Source organism: Papaver somniferum, chromosome 3 (assembly GCF_003573695.1).
Source record: "Papaver somniferum cultivar HN1 chromosome 3, ASM357369v1, whole genome shotgun sequence".
Taxonomy (NCBI): domain Eukaryota; kingdom Viridiplantae; phylum Streptophyta; class Magnoliopsida; order Ranunculales; family Papaveraceae; genus Papaver; species Papaver somniferum.
In genome coordinates, this window is record NC_039360.1 from 78,686,208 (window position 1) to 78,703,991 (window position 17,784).

Consider the following 17,784-nt stretch of genomic DNA (forward strand, 5'->3'; position numbering starts at 1 on the left):
ATAAATCTAACTAAGGGAGAGCAAAAAAACTTTGGGGGTGCAAGTTTGATCAAATGGGCTTAAAAACCCAATAAATTAGATAAATTTGGGCTTTGGAGCCAGCTTGGCAAGGTGTGCAATTGCATACCCTTGCTACACCGGCTCCGCCTCCCGACTAAAACTGTACCGTCAAATGCTTCTTCCGCAATCTCAAGCCCTTGCCTTTACTACGAAAGAGATGGCTTCTAGGGACGGCTGGTTTTTCAAAACCGTCCCTAGAGAAGGTCAGTGACTCAGTTGACGGACACATTCCGACCGTTGCTACCTTTATCTGTGGCCACCCCGAATTTTATTTTACGTTCAGTAACACTATATCCATCTGTTTCCATGAGAAAACGAAAAGAAATTAATTCATCTTCTTCTCGTCGATTCACATTACAAGAGCACCTCTCTCCATCGATTTTGGGTTTGAATTCAGGTGAATCCGTATGTCAAATCTCAATTATAAGATAAGATATGATCCCTAAAAATGTTTATTTTACTGATATGGAAATCTCTCTTTTAGTGATTTCGTCAACAAATTAATACTACTACTGATATGGAAATCTCTCTTTTAGTCAAGTTAAATCACAGTTATTTACATTGATTTGTGTTAGTGCCCTAAAAATGTTTCGCAGACCCATTCCTCAGGTATCCTTAGGGCAATTGTTTTGTTAGTTTCTGTATTACTACTTGATTTAGGGCACATGCATGCTAGTATGACATCAATTTTCGTATTGGGGTGGTTTATTTGTTACCGATGCTTCTATTTCTACTTTATGATTGCATAATCAGCCTTTTATGATTGCATAATCAGCCTAGTATCCCCTGACTAAGAGGTACAGCTTAAATATTTCTCTCTAATAGAATTGCTGCAATTGCAGTGGTAGCTAGATAGAGTTTGTTACAGACCTGCAAAGAAGTTGAGATTGTTGTGTTCATTGGACCTTCACTACATGTTCTTTTTGTTTCTCATTAGTATGTGCACGCCAGTCTTGAAGTTCTTGTTTGAATTGAACTCATTTGGATGTTTTAATTCTGGTTATGATGTTAATAAGCTAATATTTCGTCAAGCAAGTCAGACGAAAGACTTAATTTCTCTTAGCCAAATTCCTGACATTTGAATTTCGAATTTATACAATTCTTAACAAATGCCAATGATCTTTGCTAATTTACTATTTTTTCATTGTTCACGTACACTATTCATGTTTTCATAAATTGAGATGTGCTTACTGGACTTCTGGTCCATAGTCTCTAAAATAGGTATTAAGTTGAGAAAACTGTCAACTTTTAGGTTGTTCCTTATGATTAATCAACTTTTGGTGATATTAGTATTTTTACTGACAAATATGATGGCATGTCGCCAGCAGCTTAGAAAACAGTATTGCTCGTCTTTGTTTAGGTCAGTGTCTTGGATCATACTACCTCCGTCCCTAATTAGATGACCTAGTTAAAATTTACTAGTAAATTTAGAAATGATTTATCTCCCAAACCATACAACGGATTTTCGTAAAATTTGTATCATTGGAAAGCATTTTAAAACACCTACCTAATGAATATAAATATGGCTATCAAATTTTACATATTTCTTATAATAATACTAATCTATTACTCCACTTATTTATGGTATAGGTCATCTAATTAGGGACGGAGGGAGTATTTAACAATTTGTGCCATCATATTGCTCATCTTTGTTTAGCTTATTAACATCATGCCCAAACAGATATCTTACTCAAAGGAATTTTATAAATATTAAGTTAATAGATTGGCAGGACATATTTGATCTTTTGAGATCCGCAAGGGAATGTGAGCCATTAAGTGAGAGAATTATTTTGATCGGATGCTTTAGTATAGGTTGTCTAGATGGTTTTCCTTAGTATTGGGTGTTTAGGTTGTGTGAAGGAAAGAGACTGCATATTTGTGCAGGTGAAAACAGTAGTCCTGCTTCTTCTGAGAGTATAAAAACGAATATGATTTTTGATTTTCTACTATATTGATTTAATTCTTGTGATTCCTGAAATGTATTTATGAACATTACATTTTGGTCGTTAAAGCATACACTCCTACTAACATTTTTGCTCCTAGTTCGGCATGATACGTTCTTTTCCTTAACAATTCTCTATCTAGTGTACTATATCTCTGTCTAATGTACTACATCTATCTGCATATCTACCCTGTACTTATTTTATTTTATTTCTATCAATGTATTCACTGACTTAAGGTGTATTGCGCCAGGTGCATATTGCTGGTGTTGGCGATTTTCCTTTAGCGAGCGTTACTAGCTTAGCTGATCCTTTCCCTTTACCATCTGTTGATACCGATGATCTGAAGGTGCCCACTGTTTATGTTTTTGTTTTTAACCTTTGCTTGTAATAAATAATTCTTCATACCTGTTCTATTCTCTAGAAAGGCAAAGGCAAGGATGGCCTTCATATTTTTTTTGTGAATGCAGAACCAAATTTTAATACCTTCAAACTTATCAACTATCTCTTCATAGTCAGCCATGTTAAGAATTAGCTTCTTATTCGTACCAAACTGAGCCTTCATTCTTGTTGCAAGTTCACAAGTTTTAGGCCTAATATAAGCCTGAATTGCAACATAAACTCTGCTAAATCTGAAGTGTTCTGTGCATTCATCGATGCTTATTTCAATATATCGATTTGTGCATGCAATAAATTTCTGGATGTAGCTAGAGCAATACCTCAGGATGAACGGTCGAATCGTCGTTAGGATTAACATCTGCACCATCTGGTACACGAACATTATAATACCCATTATCACACTTGTTCTCATCCACATTTTTTCCATGCTCCTTTGTTTCGCTGGTGATGAAACAAGCGAACTCAAAAGGAGTGAACTCAACGCCATCTAAAATTGCTAGTTATATCCATTCCTCTCTTCACTAAATGAATATGAAACACATTTAGGGCAAAAAAAAGGATTCAATCAGTGATTATGTTTGAAAATTTAAGAGAAATGATATCTAAACATTGAAAAGAAGTATGCAATTGAGAGTTTAAGCTTACAATCTGAGTGAGATACCTTGTTCAAAACCCTCGAATGTTTTGAGTAAACCCTTGAAGAAACCCTAATGGGTAATGCAAAGGAAAAATCGGTAGATTTGGTTCAAGTGAGAGATTAAAACTTGAGTTCAGAAGAACCCAAAACTCGTTAATCTTCTTCTCTTATGCCTCGGTCCATATTTTTGTATAATCTTTATGGATCTTCATTCTTTACCTTTTTGTGAATGCAGAACCGGGGTTCATATCATTACAATAATCACTGCACTTTCCTTCAGTGTCTTGTTATGTTAATTTTGCTAGTTTATAGAATAATCCGAACGGTTTTTATTTATGTTAATTAGGACGATAGCCTCCTTGGGTTTCTGAAATTAAGGTTGCTAGTGAAACAAGGACCGAGACCTAGGACTTTTCCATGCTTAGTATGTTGTTAGATATCCCCCACGGTTTTTGAAAATGGCTTATTCATCTTGTGAGTTTACTCCAGCAAGTGATCTCTCTCTCTGCCTGTTAATTGCTAATTAACATAGATCCCTTCTATAAGGTTTTACTGTGTTACTTGTCACAAACTAGGGTTAGGGTTCTTTTCCTTTTTTTTTTCCCACTGTAAAGTCATCATTCTCACTTTCCTGGGTGATTGAATTATTCTTTCATCTAAAAATTATCACACAACAAGTAATTGAATTCTAGTATACCTGTTCCTGATACAGAGAGACTCTAGGATTTGTTCAATTCTGAGCTGATTTTGAGTGTTGCAGATATGATTTGTTCAATTCTTGTTAATTTGTTTAAACTTCTAGTCTTTTGCTAATTTATTTATATTGTTTGTGTCTGCTGCGAAAATTTGGGAGAACTTGTATTAGTGTTCCAAATTTAAAGTTGTACTGTATTATTTTTTCTCCGAGCTTATGGTGTTCCAACAACACGGTAGGGGCAACGGTTGTACAACTTTTTAGCCGCGACTAAATGCAAAATCTTATGTTTTTCACTCGTCCCTTGTGAATTACAGTCGGTGAACTCTTACTGTCTTACCATTTACCCTTATAATACAAGCCAACAGAATCTATTTGATCACACGCCATTCGATTTATTCCATTTGTAATATTGGTCTCATGTAATATCGTTTTTTGCAGATGCTCTAGCTTGGCATCTGTTCCAGGCTTGACGAAATTTTTGATGAACCTAGTGTTGTTAAGGTGGTTCCAATTAGCCAGTCTGGACTGGATCTCTTAGTAAGTTCCTTGCTGTCGCGCATGTCTTGTCAAGTGTTCTGCATTCTTTTGAGGGTACGAACCCTAAAAAGGGTAATTTCGTATCACTGACACAGAAAGACTCATGATTGATCTTACACTCTGCATATGTATCTGCTTATCTCATGTACTCACTCTCTCACACATTCCAACGACTCTCTACTCTAAGTTATTGTTAGCAGTTTTTAGGAACATTCTGGTGAAATAGTTTCCTCTGTAGATTTTGTTATTTTCTCAAGACAGATATGAGATCCTATTGTAACTTTTTTTTGGAGTCCAGGAAAGGTGAATTCCTATTCAAAACAGTTGTATTTCACCTGCATTCTTTTTCCCGCGCGGTAAAATCCATCCATAATGATATTTTTGAAACAACTTCTTTATTTGGAACATCCATGTGAGTCATTCTATATGGTTTACGAATGTGCCGCTGTAACAATTCATTAGCTGAATTTATCATTCAAGCACTATTCTTTTCCTCTCTCCCTTTGATTGCCAATTTTAAAGTCATGTCTTGTAAAAATTACAGATCCTGGATTTTCAATCTGGGGAGTTTCTTGATGTGAAGGTAATCTTCCTCCTCGAAAAGAGATACACCAAGCAATTGAGGACGCACACCATAATAAAATACTTATGGAGATCAGTTTGTGCAGAGTTTGGAAGAGTGGAGAAATGGCTCTCAACAAGATACCATTGTTATGAAGGTTTAAATCTCCTGCATTTTCAAATTTGCTCATTGATTCATTTGGTAGTAATGAACCGCTCAAAGTGTACATACATAATCATTGGTTTCTATATGTGGTACCTCTAGGTTTCTATCGTGGGAACGTTATAAATATCTCCATTTTAGTTGACTTTGCACCTATAGGTTGTACGAAATGAGGACCTTTATCAGCAGATTGGAAGAGACGTTTACTTTGATCTTGTTGATCCCGAAAAAGTGCGTAGTTTTTCAGGTTCTCCATTTTACGCGTTTTGATCATTTCAAGGTATTTACCCATTAAATTTGGTCATTAGGTTCAGTATACTGTTACTAATTAACTGGGAATTGTTGATACATTTTGTTTCAGTAGTTTATATGATGGGGACAGTGAGAAATCTCCATGCATCCGCATTTGGTTTGTAGAGAATTGGGGGTTTCTTGTGATCATCCTAAGACGATGGACATTTGTAAAACTTTGGTCATTAGAAAAAATCTCCACAAATCAATATGGAAATTCCAGAAGAAGAAGATGCAGGTGGATTGGGTTCTTTTGACCAAGTGGAAGATGAACCAGTTGATGATTCTTCAGATAGTGGAATTATTGAAGCAATCTCAAGCAGTGCTGAGTCTGAGTCATATGATCTGGATGGTTTTAATCCAATTTTGAATTCAAGGGCATCTCAGGATTTTAATGGATCATAAAATCATGTGTTGGAATATTAGGGGACTGGGACATGATACCAAATTAAATGCTATAAGAAATGCTATCCGCAAAAACAACATCACTATTTGCTCTATTCAAGAATCAAAGAAGGAGCTGGTTGATGATGCTCTCATTAGATCTCTTTGGGGTAGTAACAGATGTAAGTATATTCATGTTCCTTCTTGTGGTGCTTCCGGAGGGATTATTGTTATGTGGAAGGATGGAGTTGTGGAGATGGAGGATAATTTCAGCCTATGCGCTTTCAAAGTTTTGCATGTCGTCATCTTCTATTCTCATTTCAGATTGGTACCAAAGACTTCTGCATGTCATCTTCTATTCTCATTTCAGCCTATGCGCTTTCAAAGTTTTTAGGCAACGTCTTATCGGAGTAAAGCTTTCAAAGTTTTCTTATCGGAGTAAAGCTTCCTCAAACAATTATACACAACAACAGTTCCTCACAACATCATTACAACCTCCACCACCGCCATCATCAACAACTTCTAGAGGCATTTCGACTGTCTCCAATCTCCTTTTCATCTGTTATTTCTGTTGATTTTTAGTTTTCAGATCTACATTAGCAAGTTCTTTTTTTAGATTTCTTCAAGATTTGTTTTCTAGTTACGATTCCCATTCGGAGTCATTTTCTGAATCTGATTTGGGTGATGCTGCTAATGTCAATTCATGATCTCGATCCTTGAGATGTTGATATCTGTTCAGTGTTTGGATTAGAAGAAATATTCAAGATCTCCTGCTACACTAACAAGTCTCAGATTACTTATCTTCATACCGGTTTGCTTCTGTTTTGGGAGTTTTTGAAGATATTTGTTGGATGGAGATTTGTGATTGAGTGATTCTTCTTCAATTCGGTATGTAAGAAGTGTGATTCATTAAGTGTTGAAAGTTAAATGGATTCTTCATCCAAGATAGTGATTGTTGAAATCAATTTGCAGATCAGTTTTGTATTGTATTGCAGTTTAGAGAACATCTGTGATTTTTCATCACATTGGTGAAAACTCCGTATTACATCCATTGTTTTCTTCCATGAGAAGTATTTGTTGAGATACATGTAATGATTTGTAGTGATGCTGTATCGACCTTTGTGTGAGTTCCTGGCTTTCATAGTTGAGCTGCAAGCTTGGAATTCTAATCTGCAGTCAGAGCACTGAATTAGAATGAGAGCCACGGAACTCGCTCGATTCGCAGATTGGTCTGACTCGTAATTCACTTCTGACTCCAGATAACAAACTTTGCACTATACTAGTGCTCAGTTTGAGGGGGAATATCTCCAGGATTCACAAATTGGTTTGAATGTCTATTGGTTTGTCTTAGCAGCATAAGCATCAGATTGGTTATGTCATCTTGCCTACTGGTATTGTTCTTCCAAGTCTGGTTATGGATTGTGAAATTCTAAATGGTTTGGTACCAGTAGTGGCAGAGATATGGTTCATTTGATTGCTCTACAGGGGAACTTTACAGGTGCAACTATAGATTCAATTGAACGGCATTATGACATCAACTGTTGTTGATATTGTTCAGAGGGGTCAACTGTCACAGTTGACACAGTAGGAGATGGATCAACTTCAAGGGTTGACACAGTTCTGGTTTGTATGGTTTGGCTTTCTTCTGCATCAACATCTTAGCATATGCTTCAACTATCTCTCAAACCAAGTTATGCAGTATATCATCTACAACAATAGTTGGTGGTGCTTCTCAACAGCATACAGGTATCAACTTCCTACAAAGCTACTTCTACTTCTAACTCTCCAGTTGCAGATATTTCAGGTCACAATGCTTGATTAGCAAACTAATGCATCGGAGTTATACTACGAATGCATCAGTTTGAGGGGGAATGTTAGAACAGCCTATGATGTTGTGACATGTAAACCTGTATGATCTGTAATGCACCAATGGAGTGCCTCCATCTGTAATAAGTGAGCTAGATTGATATATAAAGCTAATGACGAGAACCAGCAGGAACAATCCATAAGAAACCAATCCATCACAGTTACTTTAATAACTAAGAACCAGCAGTGGGAGAAATTTTCATAACTAAGAAGAACCAGCACAGTCAGTATCATCACTATCAGCTGACTGTGAATCTGTAGAAGAGTCAAGCCTTTCGGTATTAGCACTCTTTTGTAGAAGAGCTGTCGGACCTTCTTTTGTAATCTTTATAACGAGCAGCAACTTCATAGCTCAGAGTGTGCTTTATATTTTTTGCACTCTTATGCAAAAAAATCATCAATTGCTTAACAAATGGCACAAGGAAACGACCACCTTCTATCATCTCACTAATTCCTCCTACCACTCTTTGGGCAGCAGAAGCCGCTTCCGACCATGCTTCAGGTGTGATATCACCACTTCTTATTTTCTGAATAGCATCCCTGAGATCATCTATCCCACCAAATGTATTAGAGAGCTGACTACTCAAAATAATCAGGTCGGATGGTTTTAATGCCTCCATTATTTTGTAAAAGTCCCTTGAAAGCTCAGCCAGTAATATTTGTATCCTCGAAGGAAGGTCTGATTTATCAATCACAACCCAGCTGCTGTCAGTGCTACTGTCTACATCTTGTTCATTATCCTCTTTTGCTTCATCAGAAGGAGACTCTAAATGAGAACGGAGAACCATCCAACCACTTTCAGTATCAGATGCAGCACCTGCAATGCTGCAATCAGACAACTCAAACATTTAGAATCACATAAAGAAGAAAAAAATCATGGCCTACCAAATAATCCATGAAAACACAAATAACCCATTTCCTCAAATCACATTAAAACCCTATTTCAGGTAACCAAGATTTAGTAAGCCTACCAAATGGACACTAACTCGCAGACAAACTGAAGAAGAAAAAAAAAACATTCATACAAACAAATCGAAAAACATAAAGATTACCATTGGAATCATAAAATCCAAAAATCACTAACCTGTAGAAGTTTCACCTTCATCTTCAGGGACATTATAATGATTTTCTCTGATAAAACCTTCAATAATATTTACTATACGCGAATCTCTCCGATAATATCTTTGATTACTGGTATCATCCTGTTGACCAGAAGTACTCGTGAGACCCAATTCTAGTTTACCATTATTAACACCATCTTTAGAATTCTCTTGATAATCCTCAGAACCACTTCCTATTTCTGCACTATTAGCACATTCATCTGGTTCTTGATCTTCAAAGGTATCTTCTTTTTGATCTAGGTGACAAGAACTGCTCACTGTTTTAGCGCTAACAGTGCCAATAGTCGATTCTTCATCGAGACCCAATTCTAGTTTACCATTATTAACACCATCTTTAGAACTCTCTTGATAATCCTCAGAACCACTTCCTATTTCTGCACTATTAGCACATTCATCTGGTTCTTGATCTTCAAAAGTATCTTTTCTGATTCTTCATCTCCATGATGGTAGATATCATCCAAACCTGAAGGTTTTCCTGCTCCTTCAACTTGTTTATCATCATCCATGGTAAAAGTGGTTTTCTTTGAACGAAAAACTAAAATCTTAAATAACTGAGTTTAATAAAATGTATAGATTGCTCTAAAGAAATGGATTGATTTTGAATTTGGGTTCTTTAATGGTTTTGTTTCTTCTGAAAGAAATTTCTTTGTGGAGATTTTGGTGTGGGAATGGGAGAGTTGGAGGTTTCTGGAGACGGGGAAGGACCAATTTACAATGGTAGACTGTATTATATACTGTACCGTTTAACATACTCGCGTTTCACGTTTTGAAAGAGATTTTGGCTCCCCGGGTTTTAGCTAAGGCAAAGTGACTGCACAACCAAATCTTTATGCGCAAAGAAGACTATTCTAATTTTGCCCAACACGGCCAAACACTTATCTTTCAGCGCACAAATCAGCAGGCCCGAACACAAAATTCTTCACTTCTTCTCCAGAATCATCCAAATAAAAATGCGGCTTGAAGGTGTGTGCCTTGCGAATAAGAGACTTTAAAGCCTGCTGTAGCTGCTTTTTGGAGCAAAAGTTTAATTGGATCATACCATCACCGATTTGCCTCTTTCATTAAACAACACCACACTCAGTCATTGAGTCTTGTTAGAAACTAGCTTCCTATATTGCTGAGAATTTGAGGTTGAAAATCGCACTAATTGAACTTTGGCCACAAATTGCATTCACAAAGTAGTCTTTGATTAGGTTTCACACAAAATTGAGGTGAAACTTGGCTTAAAGGAGAAATCTTTAGCAACACCCAGATTACGGCCGACTGAAATAGTAAGGTTAATTAAGATCAAAATTTAAAAACTTCAACAAAACTTTTTCAGTAAATGACTTAAAGAAGAAATCAAAGTCCCAATCACTGAACGATTATTTGGAAAGTGTAAATTATTGAATTCAAACAAAATCAATCTAAAAATTAAACATTTCTCAGTTATTTGACTCAAGCTTCGAGCCATTTCAATTTGTGACATTGGGTTTTAAGAAGAAGAGAGAATTTAATTGAAGAAAAATATGTGCCCCCACTAATCATCAAATCGAATAGCGTTCTTCTATGAAGATAAAGAGAGCGAGGAGATAAATCTATGAAAAAAAGATGACTGAGTTATATATACTGCACAACTCGGATATATAGCCGTTATGTTTTTGAAATTTCTAAAAAGTCATGCGTTTAGAAGATGTCACGTGGAACAAATAAGATCTTGCTGGAGATTAATACACCCCCAAGTAAAATTGCGGTTCACAACATCATGGGTTCGGGTTTTCCCAGGTGGGGTGCAGCAGCCTTGTACATGAAACCTAGTCCTTCTGTGATTAGCTTATTTACAAACCCACTTGGATAAAAAAAAAAGAAAAAATAGCTTATTACACTGATTCTCAAGGTTAAACTTCCTCAAACTCCAGCCGAGTATAGGCCAATTGCATTGTGCAATACTACCTATAAATTAGTCACCAAAATTCTAGCTACAAGGATGAAGGTGTATATGGATAAGATTATTTCTCCTATGCAAGCTGCTTATGTCTCTGGAAGACAAATTTCAAATAATATCTTTCTTGCTCAAGAGCTTATACACACTATGAAGAGGAAAAAAGGGAAAAAGGGTTATATGGCTCTCAAGATGGACATGTCCAAGGCTTTTGGTAGAGTTGAATGGTGTTTCTTGAAAAAAATAATGCAAAAAATGGGCTTTTCAAACAAATGGTGTGATCTCATTGAAGAATGCATTAGCACATCTGAGATTAGTATCAAACTTAATGGATCTCTATGCGATTCTTATAAACCCACAAGGAGATTAAGGCAGGGAGATCCACTCTCACCTTATCTCTTTCTACTTTCTGTGGAGGTCTTCACAAGAGCCATGGCTGATGCAGAAAATTCCAACAAGATACAAGGGGTAAAAATATTCAGAGCAGCACCTCAAGTAACTCATTTATTATTTGCAGATGATTGTCTGATGTTCACAAGAGCAAACATTCATAATGTAAATAACTTACTTGATGTCATCCAGGAATTCAGTGCAAGTTCAGGGCAACAAATAAATCTCCAGAAGTCTGCAGTTTTTTATTCCAAGAATCTTCATCCTAGGCACTGCAGATTATTATCCAGAAGATTAAAAGTTCAAAATATGAGTGTGGAAGAGATGTATTTGGGTATTCCACTTTTTCTAAACAGAAAGAAGACATGTTCTTTTTCTTCTTTAGTTAGAAACATGAAAGTAAATAGATGGAATTGCAAACTGGTTAATCATTCAGGAAGGACAACTCTGGTGAAATATGTTTTAAATGTAATGTCAGTCCACCAAAAGAGTACTTTTAAATTGCCAGATAAATCCATAGAAGAATTAGAAGGGGTCCAAAGACAGTTCTGGTAGAATAAAGAAGCTGGAAAAGGTACTATCATCACATCCTGGAGAAATTTATGCAGAGACAAAGATTATGGAGGATTAGGCTTTAGAGACTTGAAAAGCCTTAATGTTGCTCTTTTGGCAAGATCAACTTGGAGATTATGTAAGGAAGAAATCCAATTATGGGATAGAGCTCTAAAAGCTAAGCACTTTGCAGATTCTTCTCTTCTTCATGCTACAACAAAGAAAAATTCAACCTGGGCTTGGAAAAGTTTGCATGTTACTGTAGATTTTATCAAACAATTCAGCTTCTGGCAAGTTGGGGATGGAAAAATTATTCATATCTGGTTAGACAAATGGGTAATTGGTATTGAAGGGCTTGTTAATCCAGTAAATAATACTTCTGTCAATCTGCAGGATTATAATCTAGTGTCTGATCTTATTAACTCAGATACTAAGACATGAAAAATGGAGATTGTTCATGCTTTTTTTCAACCAGATGTGGCAGCAAAGACTGTTCAAATTAGAATTCCTCAGAAGTCAAAGGATAATTTAGTTTGGACGTTGACAAATAATGGGTTGTTCAGTGTGAAGTCTGCTTACAACAAGTTAATGGAACTAAAACTCAGTTCTCAACATGATTATGGAATTGAGAAGAGTATATGGAAAAGACTATGGAAACTAAAAAACGATTCCAAGATCAAACTATTTCTATGGAAGTGTCTTACAGATTCAGTTTCTACAAGTGAGAGACTACAAAGATTTGCTGGTGGAGATGTTTCTTACTGACACTTTTGTCAGCAAGAACTGGAGACAATAGAACATCTCTTAATGTTCTATCCTTTTACAAAAGTTGTTCTTACTTCTGTACCAGGAGGCCTGAGTTCAATAACTCAATTCACTAGAGTACAACAGTGGGTTATTAGTTGGTTCAGCACTCAATCATCTGCCAATGAAGACTGGATTATACAATTATCTTGTGCTTTACGGGAAGTCTGGAAGGAGAGATGCAATGTGGTTTTTGAGCAGAAAAAACCAAATCCAATTTCCTGCATTAGAAGAGCACAATGTCTTGAAAAATCTATCAAGGCTGACATATCTAATTCTAAGATCACTAGTTCTACAATTCCTTTACTAAGGGATAGTCATTGGAAACCACCAACAGATCCTTTTGTCACCATTAATTTTGATGCTTCTTTTAAGTTATGTTCAAAAGATTGTGGCTTAGGACTGATCATAAGGAATTTTGCAGGTACCTTCCAAGGAGCAAAGTGCATCTACAGCAATGGAAACCTGAATGCAGAAGAGGCAGAATGCATAGCTTCATTGGAGGCGGTACGATGGGAAATGAATCGACATCTAGAGTATATCATTTTAGAAACAGATTCATCTAATCTTGCTGCTGCTATCAATGGAGATGATGCAAGAGGTTGCTGGGAGAACTTACCAATTATCTCTGATATTAAATTTTATCTCAATAATTTTAGTTCATGGAAAGTGAGGCATGATATAATTGAGTGCAACAAAGTGGCTGATACTTTAGCCAAATTCTCTAGGAAAAACAAGGTTAATAACTTATGGGAGGAGTCACCTCCAGATTTTATCTGTAGTCAGTTAGAGGAAGATCTAAAGGATATTTCCCTTATCTTACCTCCTTAATCAATAAATTTTCTATTGAATCAAAAATAAAAAATAAAAAAAATAGCTTATTTAGAAATTCGTTGTGGAAAATGAAAAAGGGTCGCCTAAATTTTTTCAAGGTATGTTGATGCGCAAGAATTCTTATTTTAACTGATCAAGAATAGTATACTCTGTCGTTTTTGTGATTCCCTCGGTGAATTCAATTGCATTTGCACGTCTCAGTGTGACTTGTTATTTACAAATTGCTAGTCTTTTTTTTGGCACTTAAAGTTGAGGGAGGATTCTCTTGCACTTTTATTTTTACACTATTTCATACGTTTGATACTAATTTGTTCATTTTTTATGGATATGTAGAGCCCTCTAAGACAATCATATTCCCAATATATTAGCTTCAAATATGCTACCATATACTCCATTCGTCCCAAATTAGTTGAGTCATTTGTAATTTGCACAATTATTAAGGCAAAAAAGAAGGGAGAGCATTTTTTACAAGTATGCCCTTATGGATAATAACTTATAAAACTTCGAAATGATTTATCTTTTAAACTATACCACGGTTTTTCGAAAACTTTATACCGTTGAAAAGCATTTTAAAACACCTACGTAAAGAATATAAACATGGCTATCAAATTATACATATTTCTTATAGTAACAATAATTAATTAAAAGGGTAGTTTTAGAAATATCCCCTTGATTAGTGAAATAGTTCTCTACTTGTGGGACAAAATTTAAAACCAATTGGCTCGACTAATTTTGGAGGAGGGAGTAAGTTTTATTAAGATAAATGTCGTCAAAAGTGTGAGATAGTGTAAATTTAAGAGTATGAGCGATCCTCCCTCCTTAAAGTTTGAACTGTTTGTTGATGTTAATGCCATGGCGATTTTTTTCCACGTTTATTATGTTTTATTTTTTTAATCATCAAAGATAAGAATTATCGTTAAAATGGCTTAAATGATAAGTAAGCAAAAGAAACAAGGGGAAACATCCAAGTTGGGATAGACCAGGAAAACCTTGAGCTAAAAGACTCCGCCAAAATAAACACAAGACAAACAAATAAAAGCGACACAATAAAAAAGTTTCCCAGTTGGTTTTAATATGATCTAAATGAAGCCCCTGCAAAGGTTCTGTATGCTTCCCCCAAAGGAAAACCTGGGTTTTAATTTGTTCGATTACATACTCTAAATCCCCCTCCCTTCATTAAATATTATGTCGTTCCTACAATTCCAAATTTCCCAACATATTGTTATCGGCAAAAGTTTCCATAAAGGTTGACCCATCGAAGAGAAGTTTTCCATATGCCATCCTTTTATGATTAAGTCTATACATTTCGGCATAACCCAATCTCTTTTTGTGAAGGATAAGAAGCACTGCCATATTCTCGAGGCAAAAGGGTAGTGAAGAAGGAGATGCGAAGTCGATTCTCCTATTGATGACAAAACAAACAACCATTCACTAAAAATTTTCTTATTGTATAAGATATCCATAGTGGGTTGTTTCTTAAGGAAAACCTGCCAAAGGAAATTTTTGATCTTTTGAGGCCAAGATCTTGACCCAACACTAACGTTTTCAGATTCAAGTTGATGCTCCTTTTCCACCCAAGAATAACCTGATTTAACTGAGAAAGTCCCATTTTTATGGACCACCCAAGAGATCACATCATCACTGTCATCCATTTGGCATTACTCTATGATATCTGAGAGTGATACGTCTTCATAGATCTGAGTTTGACCGAGTCTTTTGTCCAAGCCGAGGTTTCATGAGCCACCATTAATCAGTATTTTTGTGCATCTAAGTATTGTCCAATTTTTGCAGTGGATATAAGGTAAATGTTCAGAAAAGTGATAGTGATGCTCCCCCACACAATGGTCCCCAAAATCCAATTGGGTTTTCGTCCCCTACTTTTAAAACGGTGAAATGCTTGAAGGTGTTAAGGAGAGAGTAAATTCCTTTCCTTGCTTCGATTTTGAGTCATGAGACAGGTTTTGAATAATCGTTGGACTTCCTCACTCGGTCGTATGATTTTAGACAAGATCAATCGTGACAAACAAAGTGAACGTAAAGAAATAAAATTTTAAAACATGCATTTTGGTCATGTATTCGAGTATCACCTTGAAATGAAAGGACTTTGGCAATGACAATTGAAATATGAAAAATGTATTTTCATAGGATTTTTTTTTTTTACTTTAAAACTAAAACCATGACCCTCAAAAAAAACAATTGTGACTCAAGAAAACAAGAATATTATCAACCCAAACCAAAAAACCATTAAGAAATCATAAACAATCCCAAAATTCTATTAATACTTTCTCTCTAATAGTAGTACAAGTGGGCAAGGGTCCAGAGGGTCGACTAACAAGAAAATGAACAGAAACAAGTCAAAACATCAAAAGTGAACATCCTAGTCTAATACCTCAGTCAAATTGCAGCACCACCTCTCTTCAAGCACCCCAAAATTTACAATTTCTTTTTACTAAAGAGAAGCAAACTCCCACGCCTAAAATTTTACTGATAAAAAAATGAAGCAAACAACAAGTACTTTTGTCGACCAAAAATAAACAACAACAAGTACTTTTGATTTATTATTTTATTTTTTGGTTTAGCTAGCTTGTTACCAGTTTTATTCTCTTCTTTTCCTGTGATTCTTAGTATGGAAATAAGTTCGCACTGGCTCCTAAATCAAGCAAAGCTTTTTCTACCCTGTGTTTTCCTATCGTGCAACCAATGGTAGGGGGACCCGGGTTATTATACTTAGGAGTTTGGTGTTCTGAATGATCAAACTTACATGATTAGCTAAGAAGGCTTTTTTAGGGACACTAACCTTTCTCTTTCGCGTACACATATCCTTGAGGAACTTGGCATATGCCGGCAGTTGCCTAATTGCTTCTAGTAATGGAAGGTTTATGGTAAATTTCTTAAAAACCTCCATTATGTTATTAAAGTTGGATTCACTCTTTGTTGTACTAGTAGCTGTAGATATGGGGCTTTAGGAATAAAATAGGGCCTCTCAGGAACCAAATTGGAATCATCAGAAACTTTATCAGTCTCCTCAGTTATGGATGGTCCTGGGAGGTGAACCACAATATGCTCACTATCAGGCATGGTTACCTTGTTGTCTACAACTCTACCACTCCTAAGGGTTCTAATAGCGTTCAATTGATGTGATGGTTTTGCACCTACTTCATAAACTCCTCTAGGGTTAGGTTGCGTTTGACTAGGGAACCTACCTTTTTCTCTCAAAGACTCATTTATCAGACCAAATGTAGCATGCTAAATTAGTACAAAATGATGCCTTAGAGTCTTGACCAATCGGCATATGGATAAGCGATAAAGATGATCAGATGTCTACATGGAGAAAAGTTCGTGAGAATAATTAGAACTTATTCAGTTTCTAATAATGTAAGTAAATATTCATACCAGGTCTTGTCCTTTACAAGTATCAACCTTGATCTTGCTCTTATACAAGTGCATTGAAAATGTTTAGTTGGTCTACACCTAAATATAAATATATGTGTTGCGTTCAACCGATTGTATTGGAATATGATCTTCGATGCTATCAGTAACCCATGTGAGTTATAAATCTTAATGTCTTAGTTGTCTCCTTTAGGTGTCTTATATATAACATCACTCCAAGCTCGAAATCTAATTATAGGTACATACAAAATTAAAATATCCAATTAATCAGTATCTCTTACTTGATACTCCCTCCGTCCCACTATTAATTGACCTAGTAGTACAATTTAGAAATGATTTATCTCTCAAACTATACCACGGATATTCGTAAATTTTATATCACTGAAAATCATTTTAAAACATAACGAATATAAACATGAGTATCAGATGATATAAAATCAACTATTAACGGGACAAAATCCAAAAAAAATAGGTCAATTAATAGTGGGACAGAAGGAGTATTTAGGAAGACAAATGCATTGTAAAATTACTCGAATTTCTAATGTGAACTTGGGGTGTTGATAAACTGATTCGTTAACTCTTTGTATTTTTCAACTCTCTTTTAAATGAAGTTTCTAATTCGGTATGTTTTCTTTTGCAGTCACAAATTTATTCAAGGTGTTGTGCATAGACTTCAAAGTTATCTGAGAGGTGGCTGAGTATTTGTGTTGTATTGTAATTAGTTTTTGTAATTTAGAAGATCAGACACCTTAAGTTTACTCCAAAACACTCCTTTACAGTGTTTCAAGCATCACAACGGCCTCAAAACTATTTCATATTTCTCCACACCAAGCTGAAAGCCAAATTGTCTTAGAGAAACTTTTCAACTTCTTGAGACACAGTTAAGACCCCCATTTTCACTAAAGTACTTGGAGTGCAATATGGGTAGACATATGCTTTGTATTTGAACTCAATGTCCCACTTTTCAAATGTCCATTTTACACATTTAAATCCTTTTTATGGGATTTTAACAGAGCCCCACTTTTCCAATGTTTATTTTACTCATTTAAAACCTAGTGTCACGGATGGGTACATGAATGCTTTGAGTTTGATTTCGAAGCCGGAATATGAATCATATTCTAAACTCCTAAATTTAATTTGGGATACATCAAAGCTGGTTTAAAGTTTCATCGTTGGCATTGATAATTTGTTGGCTGGTTTGTTGAGACAAATAGTGGCGATAGTATTTTACTTTTTA

The 17,784-nt window shown here is 35.7% G+C and overlaps 1 protein-coding gene and 1 long non-coding RNA gene across 5 annotated transcripts; both read left to right on the forward strand.

The window, feature by feature from the left end:
• The first annotated feature begins 216 nt into the window (after positions 1 to 216).
• On the forward strand, positions 217 to 7,906 carry LOC113356590. Of its 4 annotated transcripts, none has more exons than XR_003363051.1 (6): positions 217 to 457; positions 2,254 to 2,349; positions 4,172 to 4,270; positions 4,815 to 4,989; positions 5,097 to 5,241; positions 5,356 to 7,906. It is a non-coding gene; the product is annotated as an uncharacterized LOC113356590 (long non-coding RNA). The 4 variants fall into 4 exon arrangements; XR_003363053.1 differs by having other exon boundaries at positions 5,359 to 7,906; XR_003363050.1 differs by having other exon boundaries at positions 5,097 to 5,225.
• A 4,057-nt stretch (positions 7,907 to 11,963) lies between these two features.
• LOC113359668 lies at positions 11,964 to 13,154 on the forward strand. Its single transcript, XM_026603261.1, has 2 exons — positions 11,964 to 12,240; positions 12,370 to 13,154. The coding sequence occupies exons 1-2, from the start codon at positions 11,964 to 11,966 to the stop codon at positions 13,152 to 13,154; spliced, it is 1,062 nt and encodes a 353-aa protein (XP_026459046.1).
• Positions 13,155 to 17,784: the final 4,630 nt, after the last annotated feature.